Source organism: Hippoglossus hippoglossus, chromosome 8 (assembly GCF_009819705.1).
Source record: "Hippoglossus hippoglossus isolate fHipHip1 chromosome 8, fHipHip1.pri, whole genome shotgun sequence".
NCBI classification, from domain to species: Eukaryota; Metazoa; Chordata; class Actinopteri; order Pleuronectiformes; family Pleuronectidae; genus Hippoglossus; species Hippoglossus hippoglossus.
The window spans coordinates 15046672-15068559 of NC_047158.1; the positions used below are offsets into that span (position 1 = coordinate 15046672).

The 21888-nt window shown below is 42.6% G+C and overlaps 1 protein-coding gene across 6 annotated transcripts in view; it reads left to right on the forward strand.

The window, feature by feature from the left end:
• Positions 1 to 21888, forward strand: part of cep112 (centrosomal protein 112) — a 96441-nt gene that overhangs the window by 54698 nt on the left and 19855 nt on the right. For 5 of the 6 annotated variants that reach the window (XM_034593779.1, XM_034593781.1, XM_034593780.1 and 2 more), the window contains 3 exons: positions 3476 to 3706; positions 14335 to 14397; positions 19146 to 19295. In XM_034593779.1, coding sequence (XP_034449670.1) covers positions 3476 to 3706; positions 14335 to 14397; positions 19146 to 19295 — 444 coding nt within the window. The remainder of the gene's footprint in view (positions 1 to 3475; positions 3707 to 14334; positions 14398 to 19145; positions 19296 to 21888) is intronic. The other variant, XM_034593783.1, reaches the window with a different exon arrangement.

The following is a 21888-nucleotide window of genomic DNA, read 5'->3' on the forward strand; positions in this document are numbered from 1 at the left end:
ATTAAAAGTAAGATATTTTCCAGGTGCTCAAGTCAAACTATAGACATTTCTCACAGCAGAGGTTTGAGTCGTCGCTGCAGGAAGAGCACAGGTGTAACTAATATGATTAAAGTATGGCTCTGTTCCATTTAGGTGTGTCTGTGAGCCAGAACACACAATACCAGGATAATGGGACTGGCATGCGTAGATGGAATACAGCTATTATAAATGTCATTAGTTCCACCCGTGTTTGCTAAAACATAGTGTCGACTGTGAGAAAGGTCTTCCGACCCGTGTGTCATCTTCATGTCATCGCTTTAGATTTTAAAATGCTAAATGATTTTTACTGTTCCATGTAATCTACAACCACTTTTTAAAATTAATGATCCTATATTATTACTGTAGAAATATACCATGCATCTATTAGGACTCATCTAATGTTGATGACATATTTAACTTATTACCAATTCTGTAAAATTCTGTATATATTCTTTTCTTAATCAAAGATATGAATATACTCTTAAACATAGTGTCAATTATGTGTACACACACACACACACACACACACACACAACACACACACATATTTGTCTTCATGCTTGCCTATCAGAGAACAGTGAAAAAGAGTGGCAGCTGTGTTGAGGTTGTGAAGTCTGCACATCCTGGCAATTTATATAAATATAACTTGTCTTTGCAACTATATTCATTAAATGCAAGGAAGTGTAGTTATTTCTTGTAGTATTTTACATTTGCGTTTGACTTTGTGACATTTTCTCTAAATTGAACCCAGTCCTTTAGCCAGTGTCCCGCTCTTCTCCTCTCCTCTGCCAGTCTTTTGTCGTCTTAGCTGACACTGTGTTACCCGGTATATTTCCTCTGACACTTTCCTATTGTCACCGAGAACTGCCTCTTCACAAAGCCTCACATCAGCATGCTAAAATATGTACTGCTGAAGCGCCTGCGCTCACTTTGACTTCCAAGAGAAACGTGCGCTTTTGGCCTCCTGAGTTTCTGACATGTCACCGCCAATGCCTCCGTTCTGGAAGATTATACTCGCACTTATTAAAAGATTTTTTGGAGGAGAGATCATCCACATTTGTTAAAGAGAGAATTATACATTAAAGGGTCTTGTGGGCTCAGATCTGATCGCTGCTTGCCCTTGAAGGCACAAGCGGCGCGGAGAGATTGGTAATGTTGGCAGACAGGGGAAAGGGACATAGAGATGGAAGGTTGCATTAGTTTGTTTTTTCTTTTTTTACATAATTTTCTCTAAACGTGCCACATTCATACATGTCATTGTGTGTGTGACAGCTCGATCATGTGTGCCTGTTTGTCTGCGTGTGCACGAGTGGATGTGTCTGTGTGTGCCAGTGTAGGAGGGAGTGTAACACTGAGCCACAGCAGCTGCCTGTTTTTGTGACACTCCTTTGAAGTCGCTTTAATTCTCCCCAGTGCCCGCTAAAAAAGACTTTAGACACTTTCTGTCTGATTGCCTTAACATGGCGTTGTCCTCGGATGCCCAGGCTTTCAGGAAGGGGGGGGTGGCAGGAGGCAGAGCTCACAGTGCAAACCAAAGTGAGGAAGAAAGTAAACCAAGGAGAGGAGGGAGGATGTGCAATAGCTGTGGCACACATGCAATGTAGGTCGTGAAGGGTGAAATACTGCAGCTGTATTCCATCCTTCAGTGCCAGCTACATTTCACTTTATATGTTGTGCTAATTTAATATAGTACAATTTAGGGAATTATTGGATTAAACTGATAAATGAAATGCATGTTTGGCCCCTTATTTAGTACAAATAAAGTCTATTTTAGAAGCTGTGATGTCCTACTGTAACATGGATGCCCCATTTTATATAAATGCTATTCAGTATCTTGTATTTATAAATTTTACATCCATCCATCCTCGATTCTGCTTAAGGATCGTGGAGGAGACAATCTGAGCTGACACTGTGATAGAGGAAGGGGACACCGGTCGCCAGCGTATCACAGGGTTTCTTACTGAATCTTGTATTTTGAAATGATGTGAAATGTCCAATAAGAAATAATTTCAGTTTTGAAGCCTATTCCTCATATCCATTGCAAACAATCTTCGTCATACCAACCCATTCAGACCTGTTCAGACCTGGTATTAAAATCCGTCACTAGTGGACAGTGTTATGTACAGGTATGAACGCCCCTAAGATGCATCGTGGACGTATTTCAGATCAGATCACTTGTTCACTCGTGGTCGTTCTTTTAACAGTGTTAATGCAAATGCGTCCTGGGCCACAATGACATACTGCCTACTCAGCTGACCTCCTCTGACCCGCTACAGTTTCACAATGAACCGTGTGTTTTTGCACTTCTCAGTTACAATATGTTGTTTTATTTGTGGCCACCGCCTCAATATTAACACTAACCACCATATATCGGGGTTTCTTCTTTTTTTTTTTTTTTTTTTCCAAATGGGGGAAAGTTTTCATTGTAAAGCTACGCAAATACATTTACCGTCACACACACATTGACAATGGATACATCTGTATAGTCAGATTGGCTAAAAACAACAGAATTTGTTCTTTTTGGAAACAAATTATACACGTTTATTTGCTTATAGAGCGGGGAAATGAGATCTAATCACAAGTATATCAGGAAGTATCCTAATGTCAGGTGTGAACTGTTGTACTTGTGTCCACTATACCATGTCTGAACCGAGCCTAAGTGATGCAGTTCTGTCTGAACAGTCTAAGTGTAACCCTACCCCCAACCCCCACCCCCACCCCCCCCCCCACCCCCCCCCCCCCCCCCCCCCCCCCCCCCCCCCCCCCCCCCCCCCCCCCCCCCCCCCCCCCCCCCCCCCCCCCACCCCTGAGATGAAACTTAATTGCACGTGTCAGGACAGTCTAACTCCTGGTGTTTCAGTGGCTGTGTGGTAGTAGTCGTTATCATTCCTGCTTTCTTTTGTTGACTTTCACTGGCAGCACTAATAAAGGGCTCTTCTGGGCAAATTCAAGGCTGAGCAGTTCAAAGAGAGAGGTCAAGGGAAGGGTCGGGCCATCGCAGCAGCCTCCTTACATCCTCACAGAGGACAACAGACACATTTGAGCATGTTTGGGAAACTTTCCTACAAACTATCTTATAGAAACACGAGAAAGCAGATGGAAAACTACAGTGAGATGGTTTCTTCACAAATACACCTGCTTAGTGATTTTTTTTAAACTTAAAACTCCAGAAAAGTGTAAGATACAGGACTTTTAAGATCTGATTGTGGTGTCATCATTATAAAGTATTGATGTATAGGAGTTGACGCAATTAATGACGTAATCTGGAGATATTTATTTCTATATTTTCACTCTACAGGACAGATCATCTTTTTCTGTTTCTGTTCGTCTATCTTGTATTTGTCAGATAAATTATTTAATCCCGCCAGATAATTTACAAGGCGGGTTGATGCCTGCATGCCATTAGTTAATATCACTTACCTGAATCCACTATACATCTGTGTTTTTCTCTTTGCAGACAATTTCAGAATTGGAAGATCAGTTGTCAAGTCTACGCGATGAGCTCCAGGGGGCCATCACCCAGCATAAGCAGCAGCTTGCAGAGCTGGCATTGCTTCGGGAGGAGGAAAAGCAGAGGGCTCTCCTGGACAAGAAGGCGGCCCTGGACCGACTCCGCACTGAGATGGAACACAGCCGCAGTGACCTCGAGAGGAGCCACCTGCAGGCGAAGGACGCCGCTCAGGAAAAGGTGAGTGAAGGTTTGGTAAAAGACGACATGTGGTCAGTTTCCAATAGAATACTGTTTTAAAAAAAAGCCCATTACGTAGTTATATCCATCAGGTTCAGTTTTTATATACTTGCAGTGCACAAGGAGGCAGGTGTCACCCTGTAACTAGAGTCTAAAAGGTGTTTTCTTATCTTGTTTTTGCAATATTTTGTTCAAGCTTTTTGAAAATATTTGTTTTTTTACCTCCTTTCACAAAGTTGTTTTGTCTTCCACTGTTTGCCTCCTCAGATTGATATTTGTCAGAGAACATGTGAAGAATGTCATCTTTATATATATCAGTGTTTACAGTGAAAATAGATCCTGTTTGTATATGTGAGTGGGACTAGTTATATAAAGCTTTTATCCAAAGGCTTTTCCAATTCCCCTGCAATTCACACACACACACTCCCACGCCGATGGCAGCAAGCTAACCATGCACAACACTGATCTGATCATCAGAAGCAATGGGTGTTAAATGTCTTGTTAAAAGACACTTAGACATGTGGACAGGAGGATCAAACCACCACCTGCAATTAGTGGACGACCCACTCTACCTACTGAGCCACAGCCTTTCCCAGGGGAGGAAGGCTTGCCTGGGTTTACCACCGTAGCAGAGATCTGCTACTATGTCATGCCACCACAGAGAAGTTAATGTTCTCAGAAGCACCGACAGATGGCTCAGTGTTATTGAGGTATTTCGTGCTGAACACCAATTAAAACGCTGCATGTTACTATTACATATTCTTTCTAGATCCTTAAACAGAGAGTTGAATGAGATAATCTACACTACATGTACTTTTGTAGAAGTACTTATGTAGAAATTCAGTCATTTTGACCGTCTTAGCATCATGGGATGTATTATTTTTTAAATGTGTACTACTGAAGGATTGAACTTAAGGGTCGGTCATATAGGAGAACCCACAGCGTTTCACTAGAGGCTTTATCCAGCTTTGCTTTTTGCTATCTTGGTGAACCAGGAAGTGCTTCAATTAAAACTTCTGAAGTCCCCTCTTTTTTCTTTCTTTCTCTCTTTCTGTGTCATATTTGCTCTCCTCGCCACGACGGAAACTGGCCCCACAGCTGGGAAATCACCCATAATCTTGTGCTGGTCTAGCAGGAAGCTGACCTAAGGTGGTGTTGATCAGAACCTAATCCCTCGGCAGGGCCCATCAAAGAGAGCATTTTTCATTAGACACCATCCCACGCCAGCTGCGCAGCATTAGCCCCGGAATGCAGGGACCTCCAAAGCACCCAGGCAGCCATTTTGGCTCCATATGGCGCACAGAACTAGGGGTACTGAGGGGAGAGAGATCCAAGGAAAGGAGTGCCCTTTTGACAGGGTACTCTTAATTTGAAGAAATTACGCTATTTCCAACCGGTCCCTTTTGGACGTGAAGGCAGTTTTGAAGCTAAAAGTTATTTTATCTTTTTGTCACACTTTAATTCCTTTCTCTTCTCTCCTTTCTATATGGTGAAAATGACCTGCAGTTGTCAGGGAATCTGGAGTGGATTCAAAGCAGTGAGAATGAATGTTGAACTTAGACCGATAACGATATCAGCAATGTGCTAGTTTTGCTTTTTCATGAAAGAGATTAATGATTTCTCCATCCTTTTTTTGTCAGCTGAAAGTGCAAGCTTCTAAAAAAACTCACCAAAGGTTGAACATCTTACTTTCTCAATTTTTTCTACTGTCAAATCTGACTCCAAGTTTGACTTCGGAGTGGGCAGTGAAAAGTTTCACGACTTCATTGCTCTTTTTTTCTTTTTGGCTCACATGGGATTGAAGTCAGCCAGGCCTCAGATCCATATTGACTTGTTCACCCTGTTTTGTAAGCTGAAAATTTCTCATTCTTTTGATGCAGACAGAAATGCTGTCCTCTGCAGTCCACTGTGCTCTCAGAAGCAGAGCTGGGCAGGCCAGCTTTTCCCTTTTTTTTTTTTTTTTTTTGAACACATCGCCCAGATCCTGGAAAAAAGGCCAGAGAAATCCATTAAATCCATGAATGGATTCTCATCAAAGACGCAAGCATTTAAGGGAAAGACAGAGAGGGATACTGAGAGATGGGGGATGTTTTAGGAGTAGACAGTTGGAGCTGTTGGAATAAAATAATGAGAAACAGAATATCAGAGAAGATAACATCAGATGTTAAGATAGTTCTATACATTTGAGCTTCACACAAACAGAAAGAAAGGGAAGGAAAAGTGATGGAGGTAGGCTGAGAAGGTGTGGGGGGGATTTTGTGTGTGTGTGGGTGTGTGCTGGTGCACGTGTGTGTGTTTTCATGGGTGAGAATGAATGTGCACAGACCTCCCAATCTCTGTGCTCCACTGAGGGGCCTGTGAAGCTGCCTCTGTGCCTGATAAAAATGCCTCATCTCTGGGCCACAGTTAGCATGAATCCTGCCTCTCACCCACACCACCTCCTTATCTAACTTTTTTATTCCCCTCCAAAACCCCCACCTTCCCTGTCTTTCCCCACGTCCCCCCTCTGCCTTCAAGTTGTGGCAAAGCCTAGAACATCAGGGCTTCCTATAAAGAGTCGGCCTTACCAGAAATCAGGGCTAGGCTTTGAGGGAAGTGTGGGAACACCACACATGCATGTGCACACTGCACACACACTTCTGTATGCTGAGCAGCATATTAAACACAAGTTAAAAATTAAAAGTTTGGTTAGTAAAGAAAAGGCCTTTGTGTTGAACCTCTTCACCTCCCACTGCTTGTCAATACTAGAGATGGGAGATCGTGTGCAACAAAAGATCAGGAGGCTTGAATAACGTCTGGAACCTTGAATTCATATTTACTCTTCGTCTGAAGAGCGCGGCTCTTTGAACTGCAGAGAGAGAGATTAGATCTGCAAATTTGTCTGTCTGTGTTGACCTGTGTGTTTGTCTATGACTGTGTTTGTCCATGAGTGTGCACGTGTGTGTGTGAGAGAGTGAGTGCATACTTAGGTGTACTTGGTATAACTGCGTATACTACATCCAATGTAGTAAACGTCCCCATGACTGTGCTTAAAAAATGTATTAAAAAAAAGAATTAAATAAAAATGTGATGATTCCCTAGGCCACTGCATGTGTGCGTGTGTGCATGTGTTTATACCTCTATTTTTGTGAGGACCAGTTTGACATTTTGACCTTGTGGAGTACGGACATTTTGCCCTATCGTCACTTTCTGACACATCCTTTAAGAGGCTGTTTGAAGGTGAAGCATTGGTTTTAGGGTCATGGTTTGGGTTAGATTTAGGTCATGGTAAGGGCTGGAGTTGGGGCATGTTGTTGTGAGGATTAAGGTCAGGGGCAAGAAAATGCATTATGTCAATGAGTGTGCTCACTAAGATCGAAATACAGTACATGTTTGTGCATGTGCGTGCGTGTGTGTCCGCGCGCACCTACTTTCACCTCAGATCAAAGGGACAGGGCATTTCATCAAACTCTAACCAAGTGTGACAAAACCACCTGGAGGCAAACATCAGCCAATGAGAAATCATCTTTTTGGCATGCAGTAGCCAATCGGTGCTCCCTGTGTCACAGCACCACCAGTGTCCCCCTAGCCATGCACCACGTGATTACCGAGACATGAGAGCCACGACAGCTCTCACTCACATACAAATACACACACACACAAGCTGGGCACTAGACAGCTCAGGTTTGAAGGCCTCTGTTTTGCACTCAGTCTCTTCTTCTTCTTTTTTGCTTCGAGGATATAGTGTAAGCTCATCCAATAACTTTGAGGTTTTCCCAATAAAAGTTAGTTTGGCTCAGACAGTGTATGAGATTTGTCCCCTGGCTGGAACTGGAGTTTTCTTTCGAGTGTGTCGACTTGTTATTTTGACCTTTCAGATATCGACGACTGCTGTAAGGTATACTGTAGGTGCTAATTTCTTTGGCACCAATCAGCTTCTTTAAAACCCTTTCCAGACACGAAAATTGGGGGTCCGGACGTTTTCTAGAGTTTAAAGCAAGCAGCAGATTTTTTGGGTCATATCTGGATCTCTGGAACATTTAGGGGAGGGGTGGCACCTGGGTACCAAATGTAAAAGGCATGACATGAAGTATAAATTCCACTGCAGAGGTCACATGTTTTTGTTAACTACACCAGTGTTGGCCCTTCTCGACAACAGCTCTTGAATTTTGTTGTCTTTCCAAGTTGACGTTTTTGTTGGCATCTTCTAGGTGTACGGCAACTCTTTTTCATCCTGACATATTTGTTTCAATTTTGCGTCTGTTGAGTGTTAGAAACATCATCAACTCATTCGCTGACATTTATATGCTGCATTCTCACATGGGCAGGAAGGTTTCCACAAAATGTCCGGAGCAACTGACACATCACCTTGTGTTCTCATTTACATCAGGAATGTGTCCAGAGTTTAGTCCACGTCCAACAGCAGATCAAAACAAACAATAACCAATAAATATGATCAAAAGTGACTCGGTAAGATTAACTTGTGGGGATTATTTAGATTATGAGCATCGCTGCCCTATATAGATCTAAATCTACAATCCAGATATTTTCCTAACATCTTGATTCAGTTGACAGGATTTGCAGTTCATTCATGTCTCAAATGATCATTTCTGAGCAGATTTTATCTCCCGACACACATTGATTTTGTCTGAGAAGTAAATAAAACACTCCTTTTTAAGCGACCATCGCAAGTTGCTAAAAACTGAAAAACTTGTTTGTGCTCAGGGATACAGCTGGGGTAGACGACTGCAGCTGCTTTTTGGTACATCAGACTTCAAAACCTCATTTAAGTTGTTTGGCACAAGAAAATCATCTGTATATAACTTTTGTTTGTTGTGCTATGAACAGAGCTGACGAGACCGTCTTTTTATGTGGCTGGAGATGCATCTACACAATTTCCCATGTGTGGACACGTGTCTCTGACCGTGCTCAAACGTGGTTTGACTGATTGGATCTTAATGTGTCTTCAGTGTGTTCTTGCTGCATTCACATTCATATTTCGGGCTGTGCACTTGTGAACGGACCACCCAAAGCGTTTTTAGTTCAAAAAGCATGCACAGCAGATTTTCAAAATTTCCACAGAAGTTACAACTCCCCACAACACTGCACCACACTTGTTTGCATCTTCCTTCTTCAGAAAGCGGTTTGGGTTTGTTTATCAGTTTTATTGAGACAAGAAGAATATCCTCAAGGTCATGAGATCAATTATTGAAATGAAGAGGATATTTTTCATCTTCCTGAAGCTATAGAGAAATCTTTCTATGAGCAGAGAGATTTATTTAAGAAAATGACATCCATATCAGTCCATACACACCAGCTTTGATCCCAAATACTTTCACACAGTGAGGGTACTGTTCTATCTCTTTGCCAGAAGATGGTGGTACAAGGTTGTTGTCATTGTTGTTGTCATAGCCACGTCTTGTTCTTCTCCCTTGCCCCCTGTCACTGCTGACTTATTAGTTTGGTCCTCTGCCATTTGGAGATACACCAAATCACATTATTCAGTCGGTCATGGATTAGACGAGGAGGAGAGAAACACAAGCTGAGGGATGATCAAAGAGGGCTCACATTCACCTCACTGACAGACTAACTGGGAGACAAAGAGATGGGGGAGAGGGAGCGGAGAATCAGATTTAAGAGGAGAAAGGGTGTAAAGTTTAGGATATTCGGTGCGGGGGCATTCAGATTATTGGAGCTCTGTGTCGGAATTTGTTTGCTGCAAGTGTGTTTACATCATAGCGGATGCACGATCACACATTAAAGCATTTTAATGCGCTAGAGACTGTGTTCTTGTGTGAACACATGTGTGTTTGTGCGAGTGTACGCATGCCCAGACCTATGTGAGCTCCTCGTTTCCTCAGTGCACCATCGGGCCCAGAGGCAGAGAAAGAGAGGGAGGGAGAGAGAGAGGGAGAGAGAGAGAGAGTGAGTGAGTCACCCAGCACATGAAAGAGTCAAAGTAAAGGATCTGCCGTCCCAAAAAAACATCACACAGCTCCCTTGCTCACTTTTTGAAGTCATCCAAGAGGAGGGAGGGAAGCGACACACTTTCTCAATCGCATTTAAAACATGGCATCAGGCAGCTCCCATCTTGTTGCACGCTATAGATTACACTTTGGTTTGAAGTTGAGTTTTTAAGTGGGACACCATGATATTGGGCTCTGTTTTTTGGGGGTTAAGTTCCTGATCTGAACATCAGGCAGACTTGTTGATCAAAAGAAGGATGGAGGCATAAATAGACAGGAAGAGAGATCTACCAGCCAGAAAACTAGAAATACAGATTTGTTTTTTGTCATGGGGTCAATCAAAGTTCAACGACCAATTGGAAAAAGTAAATTGTTGAAATCTTAGTCAAACTTGGGACCTTTTCTGTACATGGAGAGTGAGACTGCTACATCTGTCCACCTGCGTATGTTAAAGCAATCTGATGATTCTACAAGAAACTCCTCCATTAAGCATTCAAGGCTTTTTTTTTTTTCTAGACCTTATGATGTGTGTTAAATGTTAAGCCCACTCAAACTGATGGTAATGGATGTAATTGGGGTTCTGATACCAAGAACTGGCTGGTTGAGTGTGTAATCACTGAACATTTGGTATGGTGTGTGTGTATGTGTATTTGATGTATGTTTATCTGTGTATGCCTGTCTGTGTGTGCCATGATGCATTATTCTCTGTACTGTGTGTGATGCAGCACTGACACTGAGCAGCAGGATGAATGAGAATCACTACTGACAGCCAGCGATGGCAAACTGTGAAATGGAAATAAAGCCTCTTGTCATTACAGCACAAACTCTCTCTCTTGCACACACGGATACACAGGCAAGCACAGCAAGACAGCAATGATTACAGACAAACTAGCAAATAACATCTCCCAGCTCTCCCTCGTGGCAGATTGAACTCAAATTGTATGAGAGACATGCGTTGGTGAACAGAGAATCATTTTGAATGCTTACAAATACTGCTGCCACTAAAACTGAAGGCTTTGGTGGAGCAATGGGGAAAGCTCCTCTTTGAAATTGGTTTTGTGCTTTGTTTTGGAGAAATGAACCCTGCGAATCGGCTCCATGGAGTGCAATACACAGCAAGTTGTGTGCAGGGTGAAACTACCAAACACTATTAAAGGAATGTGCTGTGAGAATAATTTTCACCCTAAAGATGTAATATGTAGAAATTCTTGATTAAATTGTCTAAAACAACTAGACCAATGTTATATATTTGTTGTGTACTTACATTATCCAAATTGTTTCCACAAATGTTCAAACTCAGAGAAATGCCCAATTTTATTCAATGTAACAGTGTGTTTCATTTTTATCGTCTTATATTTGAATTTTATCCTCTTACTCGTGGCTTTGCCCGTCTCTGCTATAACTTTGCGGCAAATGACGTATGAGGAACTGCTAGCCCGTTAGCCCGTCGGGCTGTCTGTATTGGTCACTTGTATCGACTACTTGTTTCATAACGTGAATAAAACTTTTATACTTTACCTCATCCGTAAGCATGAGTCTTGTCAGGTAGATTTCATGGCAATGGAGGTGAGGATAAAAACTCCCATGATCCCACGCTGCTTCTCGACGTTACTTAGAAGTTACATATTATAGGTTTAAACCCTTATTACCCTTTGTCCATTCACCTGTCACATTGTGTTTGTCTATGTCCTGTCGAGTATTGAGTGTGATTTGATGTCTTATTTTTTAATTCAGCTTTAGGGCGATGCTGAAAACCATGATTGCGTTTTATGTAATGTGAGATGATTGTAAACATATCGGAGAAAAAAGCCATATGGAGACAATATTTTTGTCCATGGCTGGAAAATGCTTTTTTAATAATACCGCTGGAATGAGAAACAACACAAACTTTCTCACTGACACAATCTCACTTCCAAATAGCTATAGATAAAACTATTGATGTGTGTTTGGCCCTCATGTATCCTGTTTGTCGATCGTCTCTGTTGAGGTGTGACTTGTGTGCATATCTTTAAGCCTGTTTGTGTGTTTGGTTGTGTGTGCGGGTGAGGGCGAGGGCGAGTTGGAAAGTTGTCACCCTTCATTCTGCCACTCCCGTCATTCCTTTTTTTAAGAGTGTGTGTGTGTTTGGCCTGATTCCCACTGTAGATTATTAATTAAGTTCTGGTAAGCGGTGCATGCCTTGCCTTCAGATTCACTTCCACTCTCTTTAACACACATACACATGCAAACCCTGTTCACATGCACAAACACATACACACACACTTCAAAGCAGCCGCACTCCACACTGCTAGGATTAAGAGGCGATTGAAGAGCCTGATACAGCCTCAAAGTGCCTTCAGCACGAAAATGCCTTTGGCAGGGCACAGGTAGTCTCTTTGAAAGTGCTCACACACAATACACCACTCACACTGACACACACTTATGGCTGGGCTTTTAATTTATCTCAGATTTCTCCCTTTGTATTTGTCACAGCCTTGTTTGGCTGTTTTCCTTCCATGTACCCTCCATATCTTCATCAATATCCAGCCATTTTAATGTGTTTTTAGATGGTTGAGCTCTATAATGTATGATGTTGTAAAATGCTTCCTGCCAAATTCCCCTGAGTGATTGTCGGTAAAAGGAATAGGCTAGTAGCAAGCTCTTTATGTTTTTATGAAACATCTGAGCATGCCTGCATGTCAATATGGCCATATGTTTCCAGGAATACACTCACATGTGAACTCAGTCATATACAGTAGATAGTCACACACACCTCATTACCCCACAGTCAGTCGCAGAGAGGATGCTGATTTTTCACTTTCATTTTTACTACAGAGCCACATTGCTTTTATGTTGAAATATAAATTACAAAGATAACCTCAATCAAAAGAATGGTGCCTCTAATAGTGCCATGCTGTTTTTGGGTGTTTTCTCTAAGAAAATTAGCCTGCTGACAAATCCATGCAGTGCAGGTTTAGCTCACTATACTAAACACTAACTGTCCCAGTGTCACTTGAGCTAAGCTCTTGCCAAGATTGAGCAGTCCTGCAGCATTAAAGGGAACAAATGTGTCAGCTGTAAAGAAGAAACATCGAAGGGCTCCATTTGCGCTCCTCTCCCACACACAGTTCTTTCTCTTGCCTTTTCTACACCCTTCTTTGTCTCTCCCTCTCTCATCAGCTGCTATAGGGCCCCTAGGGACGCGCGGGCCGCCACTCAGAGCGTCCTGGCGCAGGAAGACAGGCCTGTATCCTTGGTGATGGCTCTGTGTTTCTGTGGTGACAGGTGTGTCCGCTCAGAGCGGACGGCGGTGTTTGTCAGGAAGTGTTTGAATGGGGGTGCAGAGTCCAAACGAAGCTCAGGTGTTGATGGCTACGAGGGGTGTATTCAATGAGACCGTGTTTGTTAGGGAGTTGTCGGTATGTCAGTGGCTGTCAGGACAAGATAGATGTGTGCGTGCGTGTGTGTGTGTCTTTGTACGTGGGTGTACAGGCTGCATGGATCTGTCTGTATGTGTGTTTTATGTATAAATCAGGTTTCATGCATATTGATATAGTTTTTCAAAAAATCTCTGCATTGATTGTGTCAAATCTTTATAGTTATTTGTTTGTGGACAGAAATTTACTAGAATGAAAAAGGAAGCGTTTAAACTTTATTGCTTATCATATCACACATTTTCCGAGCTTCTAAAGCTGCATCCAGAGGGTCCGTGTTTTGGCTCCAGACATTTTCCCGAACTTTTTCTGCCAGCCCTAACACGCAACAGATGAAAAATGTAGAATAAAAATATGTGCTGTACACATGGACGACAGACGAAGATTTCAAATTGGAAAAAAAGCAACGAGATTCAAGAGCTTTTGGGACGGCACCAGTATCAATGTGCTGTAAACAAAACCACTGTGCTTTCCACAGTAGAATTTAAACGTTATGTCCTGCCTCCTGGATGCTCTACCCAGGCACCACCCCTTGCCCAAATGTCTTCCTGTCGTGGAGTCTCTACAATAGTTTTTGGACCTTGTGTAGCCATAGACATCACCATCAAATTCCAGCACTTCACACCTAATTATCTCACTCCACCATTCAGCCTCTCATTGAAACTCTGGCATTACTACACAGTCGGCTGAAAGGAGACAGATCTTGTATGAGAAACTCGCGGTCTTTGCTTCCAGCTGGCTACTTTCCCATAGAGAAACAACACAAAACAAAGAGATGAGCGGTCCCCAATAAACGCTTAACAACAATCTCCACTCACTTCCATTCTGTCTTCACTGTGTTGTCTCCCAGCATCTCCCGATCACCTCTTTTTTTCTCCCTTTAGCTAATTGGCAGCAAAGTTTTAATTCCCCCCTGCCCCCCTTCTTGTTAAGTGATGAATTGTTGGCAGGGCATCAGACAGTAGGGTGGTGCCCACTGTGCACCATGCCTGTCGCGGCCTGCTGGCACACATGAGCCTTGGGACTGGCGATATGCCAAGGGGCCACAGGCCTGCGCCACACGGACCCTGCCAAGAGGCAGAGGTCATTGTGAGTGTGTGCGTGGGTGCACGTGCCTGTGTGTGCAAGCAGGCATGGGTAGATTGGGAAGGTGATGTGTCTGTGCACTTCCTAACAGAAGATTCAATTTCACAACTCGCCCTCTTTGTGTGTGTCTATCCGTCTGTCTGCATATCTGTTTCTCACACCTTCCTCTCCCTTCTTGTTGCAGACCAACAGCAGGTTGAAGCAGATTGAGAAGGAGTACAGTCAGAGGCTCACCAAGTCTGCCCAGGTAATCAATTTTCTCTTCTACCTTTTTTCCCCCCTCTTTCATTTTATATTCTACCTTTCCCACGGAACAGTTTGAAAATGTGGACAAATGTACTGATGGGAAATGTGAGGAAGCACACATGAAAACACACACACAAGTTACCCTGCCTTTTACCCTGAAGCAGATATGCACCAACTCACATTTGCACAACAACGTGGACACACACTCCCCATATCTGGCATGAGGTTTTTTACGATTTTCCCTTTTTTGCTCTTAAAGCTGCACTAATCCATATTTTCATATTAACAATTAATCAAATACCTGTGTGATATGAAAAAGATCGCCAATAGTCAGCAAATATTAACCTTACATTCGTAAATTGAAACACAACTGAAAATTCCTGCTGATGTTTCCTAGTGTCCTTAATCAGTTAATAGCCCCCAAGTGACCAAAAATCTATTGCTGCTACTTTAGAATCCACACATTGCTTGCTCTACCTTGCACTGTAATAGCGAGCTGTTAGAATTCTGAGTGCTGATGATGCATCCACATTGAGGCTTCTGCATTTAGTTGTTCCATCTGTTCCAACATCAATATCTCCAATAATGGAAGTGATTTATCATCGACTGTATAATTTTGTCCATCGAATCACTTTAGACTAGATCAGTGTGTCGTATATCAACCGTCCATGTCGTGCATTCATTAATATCAGTGATAATGGGAAGTGTGCACTGGGAAAAGCTTAGCTAGCAACTAGGAGAAGAATTAGTCTAAAGGACAATTTGCTTTACTATCAGCAATACTTGAATCTCCAGAAGCTCGCCTCTCTGTGTGATCGCTGTAGCTGTTTGGATCAGTGATGATTGGAGCTACTGATCCAGCACAATTAGCCTCTGCAACATCCTGAAGACGAAGTGTAAATCAACCTCAAAAGAAACCTAATTATATTTCTCACACTTGCAAACATTTGTTTGTTTTCTCCACCCCTTCATTCTCTATCAACTGCCTCTACAACTTTTTGCCTGGCCACACTTTCCAAACCTTTCTGTTTGAGGGCCATATGTTTAACATTATTTCTTCACTCCAACCAGGAATATAACTTCCAACCAGGAGACACACTCTGTCTCAAAAGTTCAGGTGGCTCTAACCTCGGCGGTTTAAAGGATCCAAAACACCCGGAGTAGTGTTTACAATATAAAAGAAAAGAGTCGTCTTCTAGCAGATTAAAATATCACAATCATTTGGCCCTAATTGCACCTCGTTACCCAAAGAGGGGGCTTTGTTGTTTTTCTTTCTTTCTTCTCTTTAAATCCCCCCATTTTGAGTTGGCTGGCAGAGGCGCAGAGTTGAAAGCGGGGTTGACGCGCAGATGTTGTGAGAAAACGGTAGCTTATTAGGTTACACAATGCTTTGACTTCAAAAGAAGTTGAATGCTGTGTGAAAGTTCAGCCATGTTTGCCCGCTTTGCCCAGTGCGGTACGCCGCCACAGACAGCAACAAGTGACTAATCCTACTCTCCCTGTTTTAGGGACAGAAAGCTGGCACAGGCTCAACAAACAACACTCTCTGACATTAAAGAAAAGTCTCTGTGTGCAGAATTCAACACCTCTGGTGAAGTGTGTTGTTATACAGAGGCTGATGCTGGAGGTGTGGGTTTTTGTGCAAACATATTAATATGTGTGATTAATGCAGGCTATTTGTCATGGGCTTGGACGGCTTTGTTTTAAAAGGTAAAGGTGGAACGGAGGGACCTTTGTTGCCTACCCCTTGGGGCAACTCAGTCAAATGTAAACAAGAGGCCTCTGAACCTCAAAGGCTAACCCCAGTTGTTAACCCCTCAGTGTCTGACAGGGGGCATCGCTCTTGAGCTCAACTGCATGGCTAATAGCCCAATTAAAAACATACCATGCCATACATTATCCTGAGGGGACTGGAGACGCACCACGTAAGGGTATATGTTTACGTGCATGCACACACACATCCCTCTCACTTGCACGTTACCTCTTTGCTTTTGTCTCTCTTCCACTGCCTCTCTTATTCACACACACACACACACACACACACACACACACACACACACACACACACACACACACACACACACACACACACACACACACATACATACACATACACAGGCTCTCCTAATTAGTGTCTCTCCAATCCAATCCTGTGTGTTAAGCGTCTAGCTGTGAGTGGTCCTCCTGGGTGACCTGTGAACTGAACAGGGCTGCTCTCTTTCCCCATTTAATGATCAGGGTACAGTGGGTGGTAGCAGTGGTGCTGGTGGGAGATCATTACTTTATCCCTGACCGTCCTCGTGGGAGTAGGTGGGAGGTGGAAGGAATTTGTCATGGGAGGCACAGTGCATGAGAAGGACCATGTTCTGGGAAAAAAAAGGTTGAAGTTCACTCTATATGCAAATCCACCTCATTTATTTCAGCACAACACTGGTTATTTAGTTCTACAGTGTTTACATGTCTCTTAGGCATGTATTCACCAAACCGGTGACAGGATCTAATCCTTTTGATACAATCTCAGTCCTTATATTGTATTATATTGCCATCACTGTTCAAACATGAGTTATTATCTATATTGATCAATGTTAAAGTTGCTGTAATCAATACTTATATCAATACGGTGAGTGATGACCCATTGGCTGTTGTTCTTTCCATTATGTCATGGGGATGAGGAGCGTCTACATTCACTGACCCAATTTAGCATCTGCAGACAAATCTTACAACATTGTGGACAAACATTAGCTACTTTCCCCAGAAGCGAGCCACGCAAATCTGTGTCTACTCGTGTGGAGTATGTGGCGGATCAGCAGTTTGTTAAACAGATGGAGGTTGAGGGCTGTGTGACAAGACAAAAATATAAAAGATATTCTGCTGCCTCCAGCTTTCTCTCCAAGTGATCATTTTACAAGTACATATAGCTGAAATCACTGAACAGCTGTTGTCTTTAACTTGTGTATGGTCTTTTTATCGGACGTCGGATGTCACGGTTATAAAATCTGTATTTTAGCAGAGCAGTTGGTCGAACGTGGCTTGAAAGTAAGTGCTGGTGAACATGTCGTCATAATGGGCCGCGTTTCAGTCACTATCTCTTACTTGTTGTCCTGTCTGAAACCAGCAAACATGGATGAGAACAGCTTTTTCAGGAATTCAGCTGTGTTAAAATACTGTATGTGAGAACATAGAATAGACAAGAAGCAAACTGAGACCAGGGCTGCTTTCAGACATACATTAAAGTCCGGAAATTTTCCTGAAATTTTCTGGAGGGGCTGTATGTATGAATGTAAATATCCGAGTCAGTTGCTCCAGATATTTTCCATAACTTTTATTGCAACGAATCTAACAATCGAGAAATTTTGTGTTGTTGTGTTTAGCCTCAGGTTCATGGAGAAGTAAGCCAGCCTTTAGCCCTAAACAGAGATGCTATCAGGCTGGGAAAATAGAGAAGTCTCACCAGACCATTAGTGACTTAAAAGGCCTGGCTGGCTATCACACAGAAAAAGGTGTAGTGGTGTGTGTATACAGGGATCACAAGACAGGCAGCTGAGTTGTGTAGTTTAGAGTGCCACCACCGCCCCGTGGCCGAAGACCAGCAGATGCAGGGACTCCATATTGCAAAATAATTATTATGCCCAGAAATGATGTTCCCATAATAATGTGCCATTTGTTCTTTTCATGTGGCTTTCCCACTGACAAAATAAGCCTAATCTCTCTCTCCCTCTCACTCTCTCACACTGTCCCTCTCACTCTCTCCCGTCGACCCGCACCACCCTAACTCCCATACTCCCACACAACGTGCAGATTCCAGCAGGGCTAGTCCTCCAGAGTTTGAACACAGTAAACAATTATCTATCTAGCCCAAAGCTAGCAGCAGCACCCCTACACCCCCTTCTTCTCTCCCCCTCTCTCCCTTCCTCTCCCTCTCTCTTTTACTGTCTCTCATCTTTCCTCTGCCTTTCCCTGACAGTGGCTTAAATAGAATGTTAATTTTGACTGGAGGATTTCAAAGCTGAGGCAGTTCCTTTTCATCTTAGTGTGCACCGCAAGTTCACCAACACAAAGTCACTCTGCTCTTCAAAAAGGAAGTTGTTTTTTCCTTCCTGTCTGTTTTTTTTCTTTTTTTTTTGCCTCCCCTTTCTCTTTTTCTCAGCTCGCTCTATCTTCTGTCTTGTCTCAAAAAAGACATGAGACTCCGGGAAAAGCAGTGTTTTAAGGAGGTTGTTACTGCCATCCAAATCCATGACAGTGTTTCACAGCCCACCCAGGTAGATTGAGACCTGCCCAGGGAGATTAAATCACGTGGTCTTAACTTGGTTTATTCTTCCACTACAAAAAACGGATTTCAGTCTTTTCTAACAAACCTATTTTTGACCCACACACCTGTCACAGCCTGTAGCTTCTCTACCGTAGCCTTAGGCGTATAAAAGACCATCGTATTGTAGCATCTACAAATAGTCCTCAGTCACAAGTGTTTCGGTGACATTTCTAATTGTAGCGACAGAAAATGACCTTCTTCCCCTCTAAACAGCATGAGTCTCTGCATTGGTCACCCACCTCACCAGTTGAACTGCATCTGGCGGCAGGTTTTCTTTTCATTTTGACTGCATCACTCGTTACAAAACATAAGCTTATCTAGAGTGACCAGTGCCCATAACAATATTCAGTCCATCAGGCAGTTGTTGTCGATCCTCAACACACACGAGCATCAATTAAAAATTTTATTAAAAACATTCATGTTCTTCTCACCTTTAGCTTATCGCGGAGCTACAGACGTTTGTATGTGACTCAAAGGAGGAGGCTGTTCGTCTGCAGCTGGCGATGGAGCGGCAGCTGGAGGAGTCCAACGCCCGATGGGATGAGGAGCGGACGACAATAACTCACCGAGCCGATCAGGCCAACAAGGTCAGCGAAGAGCCACTTAAGAGAACACTCACTTGATATCACTTGCATCTATCAGCAATCCTGATATGCGAAACTAGATTACTCTGCTGCAATATTCCTCTTTTATATAAACTGGCTGAGTATAAAAACTGCTTCTCCTCTTCACATAATATGGATCTTTTTACTAAACGTATTAGATTTGACGCCCAGAGCAATATTACTGTATTATCAGTTTTTACCTCATCATATTTTAGCAGAGCTGATTTTGTGGAAAAGCACAAAAGTAGAAGCAAATGGCTCAATCTGGTGAGACGTGTGAATAATAAACTTATTTTTTCCATTTTTTTGCGTGTTAGAAATATCATCAACCCACCCACTCACTTGCTCGTCAATCTTCTGGACATTTTCTTGCTGTTTTCTCAGCTGGGCTGTTTCGGAAAATGACAGACCTGACTCAGAAATTTACATCCTCACAAACAGTCCCACCAGAAAAAGTGTTTCAAGTTCAGTGCATGTCTGAAAGCAGCTTTGGATTAATGCATATTATTTTCACTTTACTACTGACTAATGGAGCGGTTTGAAAATTGTACCTTTAGCAACGTCCGCACTTCACTTTGGTGAGTCCACAAGCTGGCATGTGTTTTGTCTGTCTTTCTTATCTCTTGGCTGTCTTATGTACCTCCTGTCCTTTATCCCTGGTCTCTGCGGTGTCAATCCAAAACCTTTTACACGTAAAAACTGTAGGGGGTGGGGTGTGTCAGTAAACCTTAAAAAAAAGTCTTGTCTGGATTTGACTTTTATGGAGTAGACACCGGTCGCTGTTCTTTTGTTAAAGCAAGGTCACAGTTTGTGCATGCGCTCTTTCGTTTTTATGGCTAGTTGCAAACTTGCTCGTGTGCTGTGTCTGCCTCACCCCACTTCTCAAGTCTATATCATTACTGTCATTCCCTTTTACAGATACAATTTTACGCTCTGCTCCTTTTTTTAGCGTCAACTTTACTTTTTACTCATGTTTATTGCTTTTAAAGTAATTTAAATTCATCTATAGCACAATTTTAGTTAATGATATTTAGAGCTGAAAGTGCAAATGTCTTTTTTGATGATAAATGTCCACGTTTGACTTATGCCACTGCTTAATAACTTAGACTCCAGATGAATAAAAGTGGATGATTCATTCATTTCGCCAGTCTTTTTCCCTCCGCCATTGCAAATTCCTCTTTCGCAATCACAGGATCTTTCAATCTGCCTTCTGCCCCAACAACCACACTGGGACACAGTGTCAGTTGATTGGGTGTGGCTCACTAAATAAAGAGTTGTTGTGTCTGGGATCAAGACATGTTTCCGAACTCAACCTTGTCTGTTTGTGGTTGCAGCTGCCTCATATAGTAAGTAGTGAGGTTTTGTGAGCCTCCCTGTATATCTCCCCCACCCCCCCACCCCACACACACACACACACACACACTCAGACCTGACTTCTCTCCTAAAGCGGGCAGTTTTGCTCTGTAATAGCTATTCTGAGCTCTGCCTCACAACTAGAGGAACTGTCTGAAATATCATATCCTCTGTTGCTACCAAATTTATACGTCATGTCCCGCCTCCTGCATGCTCTTCTCAGGCTCCTGCTGCATTCTTCAAATGTGAAAGGCAAACTCAGGAAAATGTCAGGACATCAGTTTCTTTACATTTTTCAGAGTTCACGTCTGACAGCCGCTTTATTTCTAAACTGACACATTAATTCTTGCACCGTGTTCAGATTATGATCAACAAAGCTTCACACATTTATTTTCATTGGGACTACACACACACACACACACACACACACACACACACACACACACATTGCAGATGATTAGCTGTTTGCTTTTTTATACTTTAGTGACACAATATTACAAAACAAAAATCAACTGATATTCAGTCATGAGCAATTATTATAATGAATTCTTTATTCCTGTTTCAATGGAAACAGTAGTTACTTATTCCTTCTCAGTGTTTGCTATCTAAATGGACGACAAAAACATTATTCTATGATGCGGTTACACACTGAACACTTAAAGGCACATTACATAACAATTCATCCCTTGTTTACTCCAGAGGGTTCTTGATTGTCACATTAAGGGAGACGCTGTTCTTGGCTTCACATGCTCATATTGTAGCTGTGTTGCTTGTAATCTAACTGTACCGTGACACAACACACACACACACACACACACACACACACACACTGTCTCCCCTCTTGTAGTACACAAGACACAGGCCTCGGCGTATGTGTTGGGAGCAGACAGAGGCTTTCAGTTTCCATTATCTGTGTCCTCATTAATATGATCCCTGCTGTATTAACCACCCGCTAATGAGAGTCCAATTAGTGGTTGAATTGCTTATTAAAGGCCAGACATGAGCGGTAGAAGAGAATCAGTGGGGGAGAGGAAGGTAAGTTTGGTCAAACAGCAAATAAAGAGACAAAAAAAATAAATAAAGAAACAAGATGGAGTTGGCGTAAGGAGAAGTTTGAGATCGTAAACAATTAAAGAAAAGACGGGGAGAAGAGGCAAAGAATGGATGGAGTACGTGTAAAGGATTGACACAGCAAACCGAGGGACGAGAGAAGAAAGGGGCA